An 18,442-nucleotide genomic window follows, 5' to 3' on the forward strand; every position below is an offset into this window, starting at 1 on the left:
TCTCTGAAAGTCCTGCTGGCATGCTAGATTAGCTATGGTTGATAACAGAAGGCCAGAGCTACAGCAAGAGGGTGGCCAAGTGACCTCTGAGTAGTGGAGAAGGTCCAGTGGGAGGCACAGAGGAACTCAGAGATAGTGCCTGGACATTAATGGGTGTCCAGAAATAACAAGGACTCTTACAACAACAAAGATAATTGGGCTAGGGATTGGACACTGTAGAAACAGAAGGGATCTGATGTGGAAGCTATTTGACAGTAACTAGATCTGCCTTTTGGTGGGAAAGGTGTCAGTGGCCAAACTCCAGAAGTGTGGGACTGACAAATGAGTTGAAGGAAAAGGCTGAGTGCAGAGAAGGAGCTTTTCTCCTCTGCCTCAGTACTAACATGTTCCTGGAGAAGTGTGAGATGGAGCATTCTCTGGCTTAGGCTTGGACTAGCTCCAGTCAGCACTGGGAGCAAGAGAATAAAAATCCAGCTTTGCACATGGATGATCACACTGAGACAGACCTGGTTTGTGGCCAGAGACATACAGAGGAGAGACATGGTGAATGATGTCAGGGGCCAGTGATCTGCAGCACACAGTGACGGCTCCAAGCACTGCCTGGTGTGCCAGCTTCCCACACCACCTCATGTGGGTACAGCCCCCCCTGCTCAACCTGTCTCTCAAGCCCTGAAGGCTCCATTTCTGGTGTACCCACATCCCCCAGGGACATTTTAAGTACAGAACCAGAAGAAGGTAACTTCCTTCTCCAAAACAGATGACAAGTGCTTCCAAGATGCAGCCTGAGAAGCAAAGGATGGTTTTCCATTCCTTGCTTGCAACAAGAAAGGAAGAATCAAGTAAACAACAAGCTGAAACATCCACCAACAATGGGCCTGGGAAAGAGTCAGTTACTCAGCGCTGGTGAGACACATCTGGAGTGCCTGGTCCAGTGCTGGTCTCCTCCATACAAGGAAGATATGGACTTCCCAGAGCACGTCCAGTGAGGGCCCCCAAGGATGATTCAAGGGAATGTCACATCTGACATACCAAGAGGCTGAAAGAGCTGGGGTTGCTCAGCCTGGACAAGACTCAGAGGCTTACTGATGCACAGAAATAGATGACAGCAGAGGATAAAGTGCAACCAAACCCTTCAGAGAAGCATCCACCCAGAGGACAAGAGGGCCACATGCACCATTTCAGACACAGAAACTCCCTTAAACATGAGAGTACTTTTTTACTGTGGGAGTGGGCAAACACTGGAACAGGCTGCTGAGAGCAGCTGTCCAGGCTTCATCTTTGGAGGATTTTGGGACCCAAATGAACATGGTTCAAGCATCCAAGCTCCAGCAGACCCTGCTTAGAGCAGCAGCCTGAGGACAAGACAATCTTGCCAACCTCAACAGTTTTGTGATTCTCCAGTCTTCTAACTTTGCATTCACTCAGTCATTGTAAAAGCACAAATCTTTCCTGTCCTGCCCTGCTGTCCAGCTAACAGCAGCAGTGGGAGTTCAAGGCATCTTTTGCTCTTCCTTCTCAGGAAGGAGCTTGCAACACCTTTAGGGAAGGAGTCTTTCTATCATTTGGGAAGCAAAGTATGGCTTTCCTTTTTGTTGAATGATGTAGTGTGAGGTGTCCCTGCTCATGGCAGGGAGGATGGAACTGAGTGACCTTTGAGGTCCCTTCCAACCCTGACAGTTCTGTGATTCCCAAGCAGGAAAGTTCTGCAGTGCTTTCTTACGATGGTCATACTCTGAAACATCATTACTTAACAGTGTCCTTCACCTTCCACCGTGCTAAGAGTCGAGTAACACTGCAACTTTGTTACCAAAAGCTGTAGAGTTCTCTATGTTATTTCATTTCCATGTACCTGCTGATCCCAGGATCATTCCCCTTATTTGGAATCTATCCAGTGCATGACAACTGCTCTAGTGAGTTAGCTCATTGCAGCTGCCTTTGAGGAGGAAACAGAAGTGCTTATCCTCCACAGGACGGAGGATGTCCAATCACAATTATATCATAGCAGAGCAAAACTGTTACTGTTCAACTGTCACTGGAGTTATTGCTTTAAATTTGATAGACAGAATTTTGGACTTGTTTTTCTTTTCCCTAAGCAGATCTGTTTTGTTAAAAAAACCTGAAGTGAATAAATGCAGGACTTACATATGATCCATAATTCACTGCTAGGGTCTGCAAAGCCCACGGGAGGCCCAGGCCAATCAAAATATCAAACACATTGCTTCCAATGGAGTTGGACACAGCCATATCCCCCATACCTGCAGGGATGCAAACCAGGCAGTCAGACATGGCTCATGACTTGAAAAACAGGAACGCTTTAATCAGAGCTAATCCAATTTCCATCAGTTAAGACAAAGACTTAAGGGAGATCCCTGTCACCCCATCCCTTCCCTTTCCTCTTCCAACCCTGTGATGGGCAGGGCAAAGGGCTGAATCCACCTTGTAGGACCATTTGAAAACTTCCTTTAACTAATCTGCTGCTGAGCAGAGCTTGGCCACTGGCTGTGACCTGCCAGTGCTCTTGTGACGTGACAGAGGGGCTTTTGCTGCTTTACTGTAAGCACAACACCTGAGCTTCTCTACTGGACTGCTTAGATGAGGTCTTTGGGTAGTCCTTTAAGTACCCAGCTGTTTCAGTGAAGAGCCACTGGTTTTGCTCCTCAAACAAGTACTGACAGCTTCCTCTTAAAGCAGCTGTTGCTGGAGTCAAAAGGTGAGGGGAAGAAAGTTTTCCTTAACAACAGCATCTTGCACGTCCTCGTAGCCCTTGATGGCATGTTCCAAACAAGTCTGTAACACAGTTAAGAGAAACTGCTGCCATTTGAGGAAGGCTTGAAGCTGGTAACAGCACCTAAAGTTGTTCCACACTGTCATCAAGAGGCTGCTGGCTGCTCTCTGCAATAGCAACCTAATTCCTTCTTTGTTCTTATTTTAAACATCACCCTCAGGAAAAGGGCTCTGTCACGTTCTCACGTCACAGACACCTCTGTGCCACCTGACGTGGAAGAAGACACAAGGAAACACTTCCAGAGCAGCGTGGCACCTGTGTGCTGAACCCACCTTGCCTTGCTACGATCAGGCTTGCCATGCAGTCCGGCACGCTGGTCCCAGCTGCCAGGAAGGTGATGCCCATGATCACGTCTGGAATTCCCAGTGTGTAACCAATGATTGTCACCTAAGGAGGAGAAATAAGCTGTCAAGATGCTTGCAGGACCACACAGCTGCATGGTTGCTCAGTGGAAACTCAGACTGTCTTTAAGGAGAAGCAAGGACAGGATTCTTTGGTGTGTTCATCACCTGGCCTGCTATGTACTCTCTTCACACCTTCCTCCAGGAAGGCCAATAGGCCTAATACATGTCCTGGCTTGCCCCTCCCTTCTGCTGAAGGCAAGGCCAGGAGGAAAACAAGGGCTTGGGCCATTATGTCCCCTCCCAAAGTGATAAACAGGTGCCCACAGGTGTTTATGCAATTGTGAGTGTCTTGCCCAAATAAGGGTAAGCAAGCTCTGGGGTCACCTAATATGGTCAGTTTGGCAAATGCCATTTTGGTTGGTGAATCTCTGTGGCCAAAGGAGCCTTTGCACTCGGGCAAGTAATATAAATGGAGCTAAGCTGCAAGCAGTGGACTCTGCTCTGACAACCTGCTCTGCTCTGCCTCATGCTTCAGACTGGCTTAGCTTTTACGTACAAGCTCTGACTACCTGCAAACTTGCTGTATCTCAGGTTCACCAGAAGGCATTAAGTGCCTCCTGACGTGGTGAGAAGTGCCACTGACGTCGTGCCCTCTGCACATGTGCAAGAGATCCTGCCTGCACCTCTGCAAACCTCCATGCCAAGTCTGGAGTCCAAGAGGAATCAGGATCAGAGATCATCTGCCACTTTCCAGAACCCTGTTAGAGCCTGGGATGATCTAGAAGCCTCTCAATGGCTATCAAGACATTGACAGAACTCCCTTCAGGTGTTTGAGCACTGCCTGGAAAGTGTAGTTAGCCCCGGGAATCAAGAGATAGTATTTTGTGAGTAAATATCCACAGGCCTCTCTACAACTGGCTTCTATTGTGCCTTATCAGAAAGACTGGCCGCAAGATTCTCTCTCCCAGAGTTTAAGGCTTGCTATGTTGCTGCTAGTTATTTCTGGAGTGTTCTGGAGGCCCTGTGGTCCCCTCTGTGTAACACTTTCCATGACCATGCACAGAGCCCGTTTTCAAACTGTGGTGAGATTGCTAAACAGCCAAACTAATAAACGACATTACTCTGGGACAGATCCCACACGGACTGTCTCAGCCTTCCAGCCACAGTTTTCCTGACACTAACCTGGAAAAGAGAACAGATGGAAGCCCACTACCTTGTCTACCAGTTTCCTGATCTTGGCTGAAGTTTGTAGGCATCATTATAAACAAAGATTAACTGAGGAGGCACCAAAGCAACCTCGTGTTTGATTATGCTATGACAATGCTATACCTGCAGCCACATAGCCCCACGTGGCAACAAACAATTCTTATGGGCAAAGAGGAGACATCTTTAATTTCCTCTCCTTTTGGCCATGCAGTCCATGACACATTAGTGCTCTTCCAATTGGCTAGTGTGTTTGGATTTTGGATGCCTTTGTCTAAGAATGTCCATTTCCTATTAGCCACATTTGATTGCTCTGCTGAACTCTCTGCAGCACACTCCCAGAAATGTGAATCGTATGTCTGAAGTGGCACAGTGACCCCACAGCCCTGGTAGTTCAACCATGGAAAGACAGGAGATCTTTTTCCTCCAGAAACACCTCCTCCTAGCAGATAAACAATGGAAGAAAACAAGTAACTGCCTATTTCCTGTTGAGAGTAGCATGAGTCATGAAACCAAAGTAAAATAAACCCCCCTTTTCTCTAACTGCTTTGATCAGTTCAAGAGGAAAACCCTGGCATTCACTTCTGCATTTAGTGCAAGGATGAATTCTGAAGCAGTGACTCCCCAGAGGCCAGTGCTTTGGAGAGGTATCTCCAGGCTCTCTGGATCACACACAGAGGCAGAGCATGAATCATGCACTGTCACAAGTGCAGCGGGCTCCCTTGTTAAGCCATCTGATGCCAATGGCCCACCAGTGTCAGAGTCTACTTCAGAGTACAGAGCACTCCAGAAGAAACACAGCCCATGCTGCAGTATTGCCTCAAACCTAGCGAGCAAGCCTCACACTTTTCACCCAACGTTTGTAATGCAGCCTGCAGTAAGCTAACTGGCTCAGTGACCCACCCACTACACAAAGCCCTCCTGTGAGCAGCTCACCTGTGCTTGGATTTCCTCGTGTTCATTTTTATTTATCCCTTCTACCTTTAGAATAATGAGGTAGAATGAAGTTCCTGTTGGCTGGAGCAGCTGTGCAAGAACCTGGCTGAATGTTGTGCTTTTGTTCATGCTGAGTTCAAAGCCTTACTGCTCACAACTCTGTCTCTTCAGCTAGCATGCTCCAAGAAAAGGAAGAGCTATTGAGGTCACATTCTTAGCAGCACCAGGCTCTCTTTTCACTGCCCTGCATATCATCGAGGTGTTAAACTGGTGTAAGGGTTCAAAATCTGTGTGAAGTTCCAGTGCTGGATCACGTTCAAAGGCCATGGCTACTGGCCCCTAATTTTCTTCTCTGAGTGTGGACAGGCCTAGTGCAAATGGAAGCAGACTTCATGGTCCTTATCTAAAGCTTTAGGCATACAGAGACTTGTACACATCCCTAAGCTGACAAAACCTACTTTCTGTTGCCTGCCCCAGGCTGTGGTTTCTGCTCCAGCTGGCACTTACCATCCACACCATCATGTAGGAGAAAGCAGCAATCCAGAGGGTAGAGGAAGCAAAGGTAACCATGAACCATTTTTCCAAGTGGGGTTTGTTACAGTTGGGCACTGTGAAGTACAGGACAAAACTCAGTGGCCATGTGAAGAGCCACTTTAAGATTTCTATCTTGCCAGCTGTAAAACAAAAGGGAAAATAAAGGGTGAAACAATCACAATTCTTGCCTCTTCTGGTCCAGAATGTTTTCATTTTAGGGTAATAGGAAGCTGGCAAAAAGAAGATCTCCATCCTACAGGCACAGTGCTCAGCCAACCAAGGCATGTACAAGTCACATAGTTGTTCTGACTTTCTAAGCAAGAAAAGGGAGAAGACACCATGGCTGTGCCTAGTTAGCAGCAGCAGCAAGCAGAGGCACCCAGCACCTCCTTTTCTTCCTGCTCCACATCAGCACCACCACCGCCTTGTCTCTGCTAGCACCACACCTTCCCACTCAGGTAAGAGCACACTTCATTTCCCAGCAAAGGCAAGGCCTAGACACAGGAACATCTGGCCTGCATTACAGCACCTTGCCAGCAGCCCCTTCATCCTCAGCTTCCTCTGCAGTCAGCAGAGAAAGAAAGATCTGTCCAGGGGATGACCCAGCTTATGGGGGTAGGAACGCACCCAGTGGAGATTGCTGCCTCTCCCCTCTGACTGCAACAGCAGCACTGGGTCAACACATGAGCCACAGCAGAGGCACCTGAAGCCCAGGAGTCTATATCCTGCTGCTTCCCAGTCCCTCTTGTCTTTTCACTTGTGACCACAAACCACACTACGAGGTGCAGGCTGACGGAGCCCCGAGAAACCCTTCTACCTCAATGCACATCTGCGATGCTTTCTGGCATACCCAAGCTGAGTTTTGTTTTCTGGAACAACACAAACCCAGGTGCTTCTTACTGGGCAGGTCAAAAGGCGTGTACGGCCCCCCATGGTCCTCCTCATCGTCATCCTCTTCCTCATCATTTTCGTTGTTCTCGTTGTCCTCATTCTCGTTCTCTGTCTCGTTCCCAGCCTCGGCTACGTCCTCGTCCCGCCGCGTGCCGTTCACGCCCCGCTCGGCAGCACTGCTGGGGCCCGTTCCGTTCTCCACCACCTGCTTGACAGGTATTTTGATGGCTACTTCCGACTCGCCGTTGGTGTAAGTCCTGCTGTTGATCAGCCTTTGTCTCTGCAAATACAGGCACAAACTCTTGCTGAAAGACAGATTTCTTTCCTTAGGAGACAGAAACGTGCTGAGTTCTTTCAAGCAGGGAAGAGGTGATGCTTGCTTGGGGATGACCAGATAAATCTCACCTCACTAAATCTCCTCCACGGGAGAAGAACCTCTGGCTGGAGAACCAACTGCACAAGTAGTACAAAAGGCCAGGGTCAGACTCAGTGCAGACACCCTGGAGCACTACGTTATTTAATGAGCGCAAGTGATATTCATGCCAGATGAACGCAGGAGGCACCTCCCGCTGCAGCTAACAGCTGCAGCTAACACAGCCACGACTTGAAACTTGCTCTGCTAAAACCTCCATGGGGACAGCTAGCAAGGGGTGATGTAACCGAGTCAGTGTCAGAAGAATGAATCTGGGAAAGTGGCACCAGGGATCCAGAAGAAACACAAGAGCTCCATTTCAGCCCAAACACTGCTAGAGGAAAAGGCAACTGTAGGAGGAGAAGGGGAGGTATGGGGAGAGAAAGAGCCATACCTCATTGATGAGCATGCGGCTGGCCATGGAGAGCCGTGTTTTGGGAGGGAAGTGGCTGGTAATCATGATGCGGAGCCCAGCCTCAGAAAAGGAAAGCTGGTGTGGGTAGGCAGACAGCAGCTCATCCACCATAATCACTGAGGCTTTACGGTGGAAATTTCCTGCAGCCAAGGAAGAACGAGAAACTGAGGTCTTCTGCCAGCAGCCTCCCTCTCTGCCCCACCTGGCTTTCAGAGTAATAGATGTGTGGGTTTCAGAAGTGCTTTTAAGCACCATTCCTTCAGCTGCTGTCATTCAAGAAGTGCCTCCTTTGTCCTTATTTTCTGTCTTTACATGCTCTACATTTCTGTCTTTAAATGAACTGGCAAGACAGTACCTCCACTGGTGCTCATGACAGAGAATTACAGCTGCTCTGCACAGTTCATCACAGGCCTGCATCAGGCAGATCACTGCTTCCACAGCAGCTCCACTGCCAAGGCAGAAATGGTGCTGCAGTGAAGCTGCATTAATTCTGCTGGTAGGATCTGCACTCCTGGGAGGATACTGGCCTCACCCACCATTAACTGCACATGATGGCGAGGAAATCGTCGCTGTGCCCCTCCAAGATACCAGTGAAAAGCAGGTTCCTGCACCCTGGGATTGCAACTCATAGCTGGGAAGTGCCATCAAACCTGGCAGCAAGCTCATGTGGCAGTCTGTGGGGTGTAACCCACAGTGCGGGACCAAGGAGCAAGCAGACAGGGGTGGGTACCTGCATCACACTCCAGCTGGGGCACAGTGCCAGTGTCTACTACCTCTGGAGTGGCACAGTGCCAGCGTCCATCCTTTATGCATGCAGATGCCACTTTGTACTGAGAATTCTGGCCCAGAACTGGGACTTGGAAGCAGGGAAACCTGAGCTCTTCCCAGACACATCTGCTTTGATTTATTAGAATCAGTGCTGAACACTGGCGAGTGGCTCACAGGAACGCTATTTACTGCCATCACTATTAGTCTCACAGCAGAGTATCTCCTCAGTTTGGGTTTCTTCTGATGGAGAAGACTTCCATGGATTAAGGTAAGTAAATAGGATCATCCATATTCAACAAACTCAAAACAGCCAAGCAGCCTTTCCTTGTGGCTTCTCTCATGCTGGCATTTCCTGCATGGCACCGAAGGGGAAACTGCCCCAAACACAGAAATCCTTCTGTTTGATTCTTTTTGGTCACCTGTTCAGAAAAGGCCTCAGATAACAAAGAGTAGCATCTGAACCCCCCCCAGCAGTGTCTGAACCTGCTGCACTGGGTGCTGCTTGTGACCCCATGCTACTGGCTGGTGTGTGCAGCAGTGCCTCCCGCCTGCCTGGGCCTCCAGTGGCCTACTGCCAAGTAAACACAGGAACAAGCTGCAAGAAAACGAAGCAATTCTTTCACCTTCCTTCCTCGAGCAGTTTGAGTAACACCAGTGTCCCAAAACAAGAAGTTACCAGCAGCTCAGCCACGTCATACAAAGAAGCACTCTGGGGGGACTTAAACCAAATCCCACAGTCAGCACTGCCTCACTTGTGCTAAGCCCTGGGGCCAGTGGGTAAAACTGACATGACTAAGGCCTGAGTTCTGGCTGAGTTTCACCAGTCTGGCTTTACTGGTACAGACTGCTGTCACCTTGCCAGCACTGCTCTGCTGTTGAGAGCCCCAGGCTAAGGATAGCTGTTCCCATAAACCCAGCTTCCTCAAATCAGTGTGCACAGCACCCACAAAAGCCTTCCCTCAGCAATGGGGCAGTAAAATGGTAGCTGGCCTCAGCTCCAGCAGTCTGAGGTTAGCAAATAAATCCATCTACGTTTCCTCTTTTCTTCCTTACATGACTGCATCTCTAAATCTTCATACAGATAGGTCCATACAAATCACAAGCACTTCCTGCACAAGCTGTTGGCTGCTGCAAAGCTAAAATAATTATCCTCTGCAAATACAGACAAGATTGAAAATGCACACATCAGTTCTACTCTGAGGTCACAACTTAGAACGATTTTTGATGGAAGGGACCTCAAAGCTCAGCCAGTTCCAAACCCCTGCCATAGCCAGAGACACCTCCCACTAGAACAGGTCACTCAAGGTCTCATCTAACCTGGCCTTGAACACCTTCAGGGAGGGAGGAGCCACAACCTCCCTGGGCAACCTGTGCCAGTGTCTCACCACCCTCACTGCAAACAACTTCTGCCTAACATCCACTTTCAATCTCCCCTCTGACACTTCAAACCCATTCCTCCTCATCCTTTCACTGCCAGACCTTGTCAATAGTCCCTCCCCAGCCCTCCTGCAGCCCCCTTCAGATACTGGAAGGCCACTGCAAGGTCTCCTCAAAGCCTTCTCTTCTCCAGGCTGCACAGCCCCAACTCTTGTAGCCTGTCCTCATAGCAGAGCTGCTGCAGCCCTCTCAGCATCTTTATGGCCCTTCTCTGGAGTACTGTGTCCAGTTCTGGGTCCCCAAGTCCACAGAACTGCTGGAGAGAGTCCAGCCCAGGGCCACAAAGATGCTGAAGGGAATGGAACATCTCTCTTATGAGGAGAGCCTGAGGGAGCTGGGAGAGAGATGTGCTGCTGGGAGAGGAGGAGGCTGAGAGGTGACCTCCCATTGGAATGGGCTGCCCAGGGAGGTGGTGGAGGCACCGTCCCTGGAGGTGTTCAAGAAAAGCCTGGATGAGGCACTTAGTGCCATGGTCTGGTTGACTGGCTAGGGCTGGGGGATAGGTTTGGACTGGCTGCGCTTGGAGGTATCTTCCAACCTGGTTGATTCTATGAGACTGGAAAACTCTCAGCAATGGTTATCAATGGGTGCAGGTGAGTGCCAGGAGGCTGGGGCCAGGCTCTGCTGTGGGATGCCCAGGGACAGCACAAGGGGCAATGGATGGAAGCTGAGGCACAGGAAGTTCCATGGAAACATGAGGAGAAATTTCTTCACTGTGAGGGTGACAGAGCCCTGGCACAGGCTGCCCAGGGGGGTTGTGGAGTCTCCCTCTCTGTAGATATTCCAAACCCACCAGGATGTGTTCCTGTGTGATTTGGTACAGGAGATCCTGCTCTGGTAGGGGGGTTGGACTGGGTGAGCTTTGGAAGTCCCCTCTAGTCCCTGACATTCAGTGACCTGTGATTCAATCTACTGCTGCTGAGTGATGAGGCAGGTGAAGTGTTTTTTAAGCTGGAGAAACACAATCATTTTAGTATGGGAGCAGAGGGCAGCCAAAGTGAAAGACCATTTACATGGACAAGTTGTGCACCTTCAAGACAGCGTGTGAAGGAAGAGAAAGACCAACACAGTCTCCACCCTCCCCCTCAGTGGAGGGAAGTGCACACTAGTTCTAAGTAGGGCTCTCTTCCCTGCTCACTTCGTGTTGTTTTGGAATGGAGTTACATTTAACTGGAGGTACTGCATGGAAATTGGCATCCAGAGAGGCTGTGGAGTCTCCCTCTCTGCAGATATTCAAGAGCCATCTGGATGCATTTCAGTGTGATCTGCTATGGGTGATCCTGCTCTGGCAGGGGGGCAGGACCAGAGGAGCTTTTGAGGTGTCTTCTAGCCCCTGACACACTGTGATTCTATCATCTTCAGTGCACAGTAACAGCTCCTGCCAGAGGACCTAGAATGGCACCTCTGTAACTCCCTAAGTAGCCTCTAGGCAAGTTAAGCATAAAGCTGGAGGTGTACTTTCAATCAGGCACCTGTCCAGCAGCAAGAATTACCCAGAGGAGGCCTGAGCTGCCTCCAGTGTCGAAGGATGTAGCAACTGGGGTCATCGCAGAATGCTAGAGGTTGGAAGGGACCTCCAGAGATCATCCAGTCCAACCTCCCTGCCAAAGCACAATGCCCTAGGGTTTTGCACAGGAATGAATCGAGGTGGGTTTGGAAAGTCTGCAGAGAAGGAGACCCCACAACCTCTCTGGGCAGCCTGCTCCAGGGCTCTGCCACCCTCACTGTAAAGAAGTTTCTCCTCATGTAGAGGTGAAACTTTCTATGTTCCAGTTTGTAGCCATTGCTCCTCGTTACTGTGGACCACCAAAAAGACACTGGCCCCATCCACTTGACACCCACCCCCAGATACTTATCATGCTGTACTCCCAGGAACAGCAGTCCTGGGCATAGAATAGAATCAGCAAGATTGGAAGAGACCTCCAAGCTCATCCAGTCCAACCTATCACCCAGACCTATCCAATCAACTCGACCATGGCACTAAGTGCCTCATCCAGGCTTTGCTTCAACACCTCCAGGGACAGCACATCTGGCAGGGGACACAGAATTAGGCTAGATTTAGACTGGATAGTAGAAAGAATTTTTTTACAGTGAGGATGGTGAGACATGAGAAGAGGTTGGCCAGAGAGGGCACAGGTACCCTCACCCTGGAGGTGTTGAAGGCCAGATTGTTGGGGCCTTGAGCAATCTGATCTAGTGGCGGATGTCCCTGTCAGTGTCCAGGGGGCTGGAAGTAGATGATCTTCAGGAGTCTCCTCCAACCCAGCCCACTGGATGAATCTCGAGAAGGGCCACCTCCCCGACGGCTTGCTGGCTGAAGAGACAGCAGCAGCCCACGTGGCAGACCTGCAAACATCCAGGAGGTGACTTACTGGAACCGTTACCTCTCTTTAGCAACACCACCGTGGCGTCACAGTTGCTGCTGTCATCCATCTCCGTGGTGTTCGCTAAACCATTCACCATGCTGGCAGAGCCTTTCGTCTTCCTCTCAAACAAGTGATGGATGGTAGAGTTGTACCTGAGCAGACAAAACAAACTCCAGGTGTACATTTGCTTCTTCTATGGGGGTTTCTTGATGCTCTGCCTTTCCTATGCTCATTATGCGTGGTGCAGCTATGGAAGGGAATAAAATCCCTCTGTCTTCAAGGAGATCCAACCACAGCATGCCAGAACTTAGAATCACAGAATCAGTCAGGGTTGGAAGGGACCACAAGGATGAACCAATTCCAATCCTCCTGCCATGGGCAGGGACACCTCACACTAGATCAGGCTGCCCACAGCCTCATCCAGCCTGGCCTTAAACACCTCCAGGGATGAGGCTTCCACCACCTCCTTGGGCAACTCCTTCCAGGGTCTCACCAAACTCTTGCTGAAGAACTTCTTCCTAACATCCAGTCTGAATCTGTCCATTTCCATCTCTGTTTCATTCCCCCAGTCCTGAGAGCCTAAAAGATCCCTTCCCAGATTTCTTGTAGGCCCTCTTAAGATACTGGAAGGCCACAATAAGGTCACCTGGGAGCCTTCTCTCCAGACTCAATGCAATCTCTCACTACCCAGAAGGCTATGAAAGATACAAGACACGAATTCTAAACTCCACAGATGCTTATGTATGAGGTGGAATTCACATTCTGTATAGCAAATAACGATTCCTTGTCATCACTCAGGCTTGGGTTGTTCCCCTCACATAACCACACCTGAGCATGAGCATCATTTGACCTGTGAAAACCTACCCCAGAAACAGCACCCCATGCGGTAAGTTCTGTCTCAGCTTTAGGGAGAAAATAACAACATCCTTTGTTTCTCATTTCAGTCAGAGTAGCCAAGAGCTGCCACAAGCACAAGGGAAGTATCTCACTGTGATACTCAAAGGCAAAGGCAGACCACTGTGAACACCTGGCTGAGGTGCCTCAGCAGACCAAGCACCTCTCCAGCTATATCCAAACATCTCTTTGCACTGCAGCATTGCTTGCAGAAAACAAATAAAGAACCCCCTTCTAGATTCAGACATTACAAATACCTGTTTTGCTGGTTGGTTGGAGCTACCTGCCACATTAAAGATTCCTCTTATTAGAAAGGGAAGGAGATGAAGTCTGACTTGTGTTCCTTTCAACCCTGCCTGTTTTGCTGTTCTCACCAAGAATTGTGCTCTCACAATATTGAATCTATTCATCATTTCAAAACAAAGCTCTACTCTCACTTGCTGAGAAAGGCCACTGGTGTGCTTGGCAGCTGGCAGGTTTTGTTGAATGTTCCAGTCTAAATTCAGGTTTCCCTTCCACTAGCTTTTAAAAACAGGGCAGAAGGAGGGGAACCAAGCAGCAGAATAGACATGCCTTGCTAGCATGGAATTACATGAAAGAACTTACACAGCTCAGGTGCTCTATAAAATCAGTGTTGGCTCAGCTGTAGTTTTATCCTAGGTTTCCAAGCAAGCAAGAACAAATTGCAGTAGAGTTCTGCACCCATAAAAAGTAGACTGCAATTACCAGTCAGAAGAGGCTGCTCTGGTGGTGACCAGAGGCATATTCAGTTGTCTGCCCTGCTCTGCACCGATTTGCTGCATTAGCCATGGTTGGTTCACACAGGGCACGATCCACCTTTAGAAACCTGATCCTCAGATCTGTACTACAGGGACAAGCAGCCTCTTCCTGCCTCCTCAGGGTAAACTACAGCTAAGTACATAACAGGGCAAGATGCTTTAAGCCTTGCTTCTGGAGGTGGTCCTGGCATACAAGCTGGGTGATGCAGTGGAAGCCCTGCCCACAGCCTGTGGCTCTACAGTTACCTTCCCAACCTCTGAAAAAGCTCTGGAGCAGGAGCGTTACACAGTCTAAACACATCTGACTTACTTCATGATGATGATGTAGATGATATACATCAGCACCAAGACTAAGGACTCCCACCTGTGAACAAGAATGACAAAGAGAACACATAAGAGCAGGGCACAGCAGCCTGCAGCTCGAGTTCAGCCACTCCCCTGCTGTTGCACCACAAGCCCCTGAAAAGGCTTTGACCCTCCTGGGCCAGTTCTGCACACCTCTAGGAAAGGGGACACAGAAGGAAATGGCTCACACACTCACGTGTGATGCCTCCTTTGTATTCTCGACTGCTGCTCTGGTTTCACTTGGCCAGACAAACCTGTCAGCTAAGAACAAGTGACTAAACCCAGCAGGTCAGTGAACAAACCGCACACCCACGAGCACGGATGCTTCCACAAGGACAACACTTGGTGGAAGCTGTGGCAGTGGGAGGGGAGCACCACTGTGTCCTGCCTTTATAGGTGCAAAGGAAGTTGCTTGGCTTTTTAAGCAAGCTGCCACACTGATCCTGCCTAGACAACCAGAACAAGGAGCAGCTGCTCCTTTGCTACTCCTGCTGCACAATCACAGAGAATGGCAGCAGGCAGCACCTCACACCTCCGACTAGATACTGTCAGGAGTTTTCTGCACCATTTCTGTGCCAAACTAATGAAATTCCCGTGAAAACAAAATTGTATCTGATTTCTACAACTTGTTTCTAGGTAACCACTTTCATTTGAACAAAATGCTGGTCTATGCATAGTTCCCTGGGGCAAACTTCTCTAGTCCTTGTGGAAATGATCCATTATGAGATTGCTACCAGCTGAAACTCAAGGGCCATTTTCACCTTAGGGATTTGAGACCAACCATCTCCAAACCTGTTCCCTGCTTCTGGGCAGTTCAACAGCCAGCCTCTGCACTGATGTGTTTTAGTTGAAGGGCACACCCAAATACAATCGGGCCTCGAGTCAATTTGAGTTAAAAAAAAACCCAACAAGCCAAGTTAAAACAAGGCTTTGCAAAACGGTGTTTCAGAAACCCTGCTCTGAAATGACACAAATCCTCCAGCAGAACAAGATCAAGCAAACATGCAACCCAAAGAGCCTGACTCCCTCTAGTGCTTGTAATCCAAATAACCCCGGCTGTGAGTGAAATCAAAGCCACCACTGTCACTCACCGGCCCTCAGGTGTTGGCAACACCACCGTGAAAGCAAAGCAACTAAAAGCACACTCTGAGAAGCGTTTGAAAGCCCTCCGAGCCTTCCATACCAACTGCAGTACATCGAAGCACGTCCACGAGGATACTAACTTTTCTTTTGTCTCCTTTAAACCAGTCCTTCTCTTCTTAATATTTATTGCCTTAGGAGCTTCTGCTTTTCAGGTGGTTAAAAACCCAGCTGCCAGAACACAGTTGTTTGTGATGGCTGGCAGCTGACAACTACGGCATGCTAGCAGCCCAGCAGCAGTCTCTGCCTCTGCTGAGCACATCACCAGCCCCGGGCTCCGCAGAGTGGGCAGAGGGCACCTGCTGCTGCCACTTTATCAGACAGGCTGAGTGATGCTCTCTAAGCTTTCCTCTCTAGCTTAGAGCACGAGTTATTCCAGCCCATCTTGTGCTGAGGCTTCTCACACAGCAGGGAACTGCTGCCTGCATCGCCCTCTAGAACATTTTAGCTCTTCCCCTCCTCTCCTAGTGAACCCCACTGCTGTGGTAAGACCAGGAAAGAAATGAAAAGGAATTCACTTACCAGGAAACTTTTTCATCATAAATAAACTGTGGAGAAAAAGTTTTAAAACAGGCATGTTATACACAAAATCACAGCGGGAAGCAGCTCAGCACCTGACTAAAGGGACAGAGCAGGGAGAACCACCCAGGACTTGGGGCAATGAGATCAAGCTCTGGTCTACTTTAGCACTGTTCTCCTGCCCAGCCTTTGAACTTTTCAACCTTTAATTTCTCTCACTTAGGAAAGGCAGATACTCAGCACCCAGGGGTGCTGCAGCAGAGAAGCAGAAGTGGTTACAGCAAAAGCAGAACCGAGTCAGAGAAGATGTACCTGCCCCTGAACCATGCCTGGTCTCACCAGAGACACGAACTCTTCCCCTGACCCATTCTTTGGTGGTAACTGGTGTGCTGGTTTGAGGCTAATTGGACTATTTTAATAACAAAAATTATATGATAGGCTGTGAAAAGCAAACTATGCTGGTGTCTGCTTAACTCATAGGCTTGCTGAGACGTACAAGACAAGGACACAAATGTAGATAAGGCAGCCTGTGTCTCTCCTGGACTTCTGCCTTACTACCTGCTTCTGCTTGACCCTGCACATAACCCAACTAATCACTCTGCTTCTAGCCCTCCTTGCCGATTCCTCCAACTCATCACCTTGCATGTAAGGCAGACTCTGGGATAAGGCAGAGGGGTGGAAAGAAGGTGGAAGGCCAGTTGGGAGCCCCTCCTGGGCACTCTGATTGTTGGGAGGGCTGCTGTGTTTCTGCATTACTTATAACTGGTGTACTACAGTCTCTAGCTGTAAACATCTGTCACATATTGCAAGTATCTGCTTGTAGATTGTGCTAAGCTGTGATTATAAAGTTTCATTCCTTAACTTCCAGCTGCTGAGCCCAGTCTGAGTGAATTCATTGCGTGTGGGGGCAGGTAACTCCTAGAACCACCACAACTGGGAAAGTAGTTCATAGGCTTGCAGCCCAGCTCCACGGTGGTGTGCAAGTTTGCTGGGTGAAAACTGGGCCTAGGACATTATTCCCCCGAGGTCTAACACGCTCACCATGCTGGCTGACTTTAGCTGCAGTGGCAGCGCTTAGTGCACCTGCAGAGGGACGCCGAAGCCTTCAACCACCACTGTGTGAGCCACCCTCGGGAAAGCAGAGCTGCTTTCTGCCTGTGCAGCTGCTCCCTGCTGAGGAAGAGCGCAGGCAGAGGCGAGGGCTGCCTGCTGGTCTGTGCCCGGGGCTGGAAGCTGAGCGGCAGGAGCTGCAGCGCTCTGTGCCTGGGCTCCAGCTTCGGCACCGCTGGGAGCGGAGGGGCCAGGAAACAGTCACAGAATCGACCAGGTTGGCAGAGAGCTCCAAGCTCAGCCAGCCCAACCTAGCACCCAGCCCTGGCCAATCAACCAGACCATGGCACTAAGTGCCCCAGCCAGGCTTGGCTTCAACACCTCCAGGGACGACAACTCCACCACCTCCCTGGGCTTCATGGCTGCGTGGGGCCCCTCTGGGATGCAAGAGCTGGGCTGGGTCACAGCACCCTGCAGCCCATGGGTTGCACCCATCAGCCTCAAGCAGGAGCCTGTTTGCCATTTTTCCTTCCTGTGGTAGTTTAAGGCTTACTGGAATATTCTAATAAGATAAATCAGGGCTTTCCTGGAAGTTCAGTGCAGAATTGAAACGAGCAGGGCATTGGTTGTGAAAAAATAGCAAGGGAGCTCAAAGCTCAGCCAGCTTCAGCCCCCTGCCTTAGGCAGGGACATCTCCCACTTAGAACAGGTCGCTCAAGGCCTCATCCAGCCTGGCCTTGAACACCTCCAGGGAGGGAGCAGCCTCCCTGGGCAACCTGTGCCAGTGTCTCACCACCCTCACTGCAAACAACTTCTGCCTAACATCCACTTTCAATCTCCCCTCTGTATCATTCGCAGGTTTGCTAAGTGGTGCAGAAAGCCACTGGACAACAATTCTTTCTTCCTGGCTCTTGGGCACTGGCTCTGTTCACTGCTCCTTGCTTCTCTCCGACTCCTATGCTGACGATGTCCAGATAGCACCTGAGCCTTGCTGGTTCTTTTCTCTCTGGGGAGAGTGAGCATTGGCCCCTTCTGGGCCCTCGCTTTCTGGGGAGAAGTTTGGGCCTGACAAGGGCTGTGCTAGGTTACGTGCCGGCTGACGGGATGCGAAAGCCTGGGCACTGCCCCGCACCCCCCTGCTTTTGGTCACTAGCGGCTCCGACCACCTCCCTTCGGCTTCAGATACGTGGGCATCCTGTTCCTCTCAAGAGAAATAAGGAGGAAGTAATGAGGGTGGATAAAATACTGGCACAGGTTGCCCAGGGATGTGTTTGAGGCTCTGTCCCTGGAGACCTTCAAGATGAGACTTGATGCGCCCCTGTACAGCCTGCTGTAGTTAGAGGTGTCCCTGCTGCCTGCAGGGGGCTTGGACGAGATGAGCTTTAAGGGTCCCTCCCAACCCATTTGTAAGGAGTAACAGTTTTGCCAGGCACTCCGGAAAAAGAAGGAATTTTGTAGTGCTACTGCAACAAAGAAATGGCAGGGCTGAGCACGGCGAGGTAAGCGTGGCTGCTCCCCTTCGAACCTCTGCGCTTGGGCGTCCGCTGGCTCTCGCCGGAGGGCCCGAAGCACCAGACGGGGGTGCACTGCTTTGTCTTTAGTACTGCAGCACAGCAGTTCCTCT

The 18,442-nt window shown here is 50.0% G+C and overlaps 2 protein-coding genes across 6 annotated transcripts in view; one reads left to right on the top strand and one right to left on the bottom strand.

The window, feature by feature from the left end:
* The window catches only part of LOC135177059 (cysteine-rich venom protein kaouthin-2-like), a 216,639-nt gene extending 212,893 nt beyond the window's left edge, over positions 1-3,746 (top strand). The window contains exon 10 of the transcript XR_010302891.1: positions 3,733-3,746. The gene's annotated coding sequence lies outside the window, so the exon portion shown is untranslated. The remainder of the gene's footprint in view (positions 1-3,732) is intronic.
* SLC24A3 (solute carrier family 24 member 3) overlaps positions 1-18,442 on the bottom strand; it is an 83,484-nt gene that overhangs the window by 26,813 nt on the left and 38,229 nt on the right. For 4 of the 5 annotated variants that reach the window (XM_064146724.1, XM_064146725.1, XM_064146721.1 and 1 more), the window contains 8 exons: positions 15,772-15,797; positions 14,075-14,128; positions 12,098-12,243; positions 7,500-7,660; positions 6,703-6,973; positions 5,776-5,942; positions 3,058-3,172; positions 2,143-2,255 (listed from right to left, as the gene is read on the bottom strand). In XM_064146724.1, the coding sequence (XP_064002794.1) occupies positions 2,143-2,255; positions 3,058-3,172; positions 5,776-5,942; positions 6,703-6,973; positions 7,500-7,660; positions 12,098-12,243; positions 14,075-14,128; positions 15,772-15,797 (1,053 nt within the window). The remainder of the gene's footprint in view (positions 1-2,142; positions 2,256-3,057; positions 3,173-5,775; positions 5,943-6,702; positions 6,974-7,499; positions 7,661-12,097; positions 12,244-14,074; positions 14,129-15,771; positions 15,798-18,442) is intronic. The other variant, XM_064146723.1, reaches the window with a different exon arrangement.

Source organism: Pogoniulus pusillus, chromosome 7 (assembly GCF_015220805.1).
Source record: "Pogoniulus pusillus isolate bPogPus1 chromosome 7, bPogPus1.pri, whole genome shotgun sequence".
In the NCBI taxonomy this organism is placed as follows: Eukaryota; Metazoa; Chordata; class Aves; order Piciformes; family Lybiidae; genus Pogoniulus; species Pogoniulus pusillus.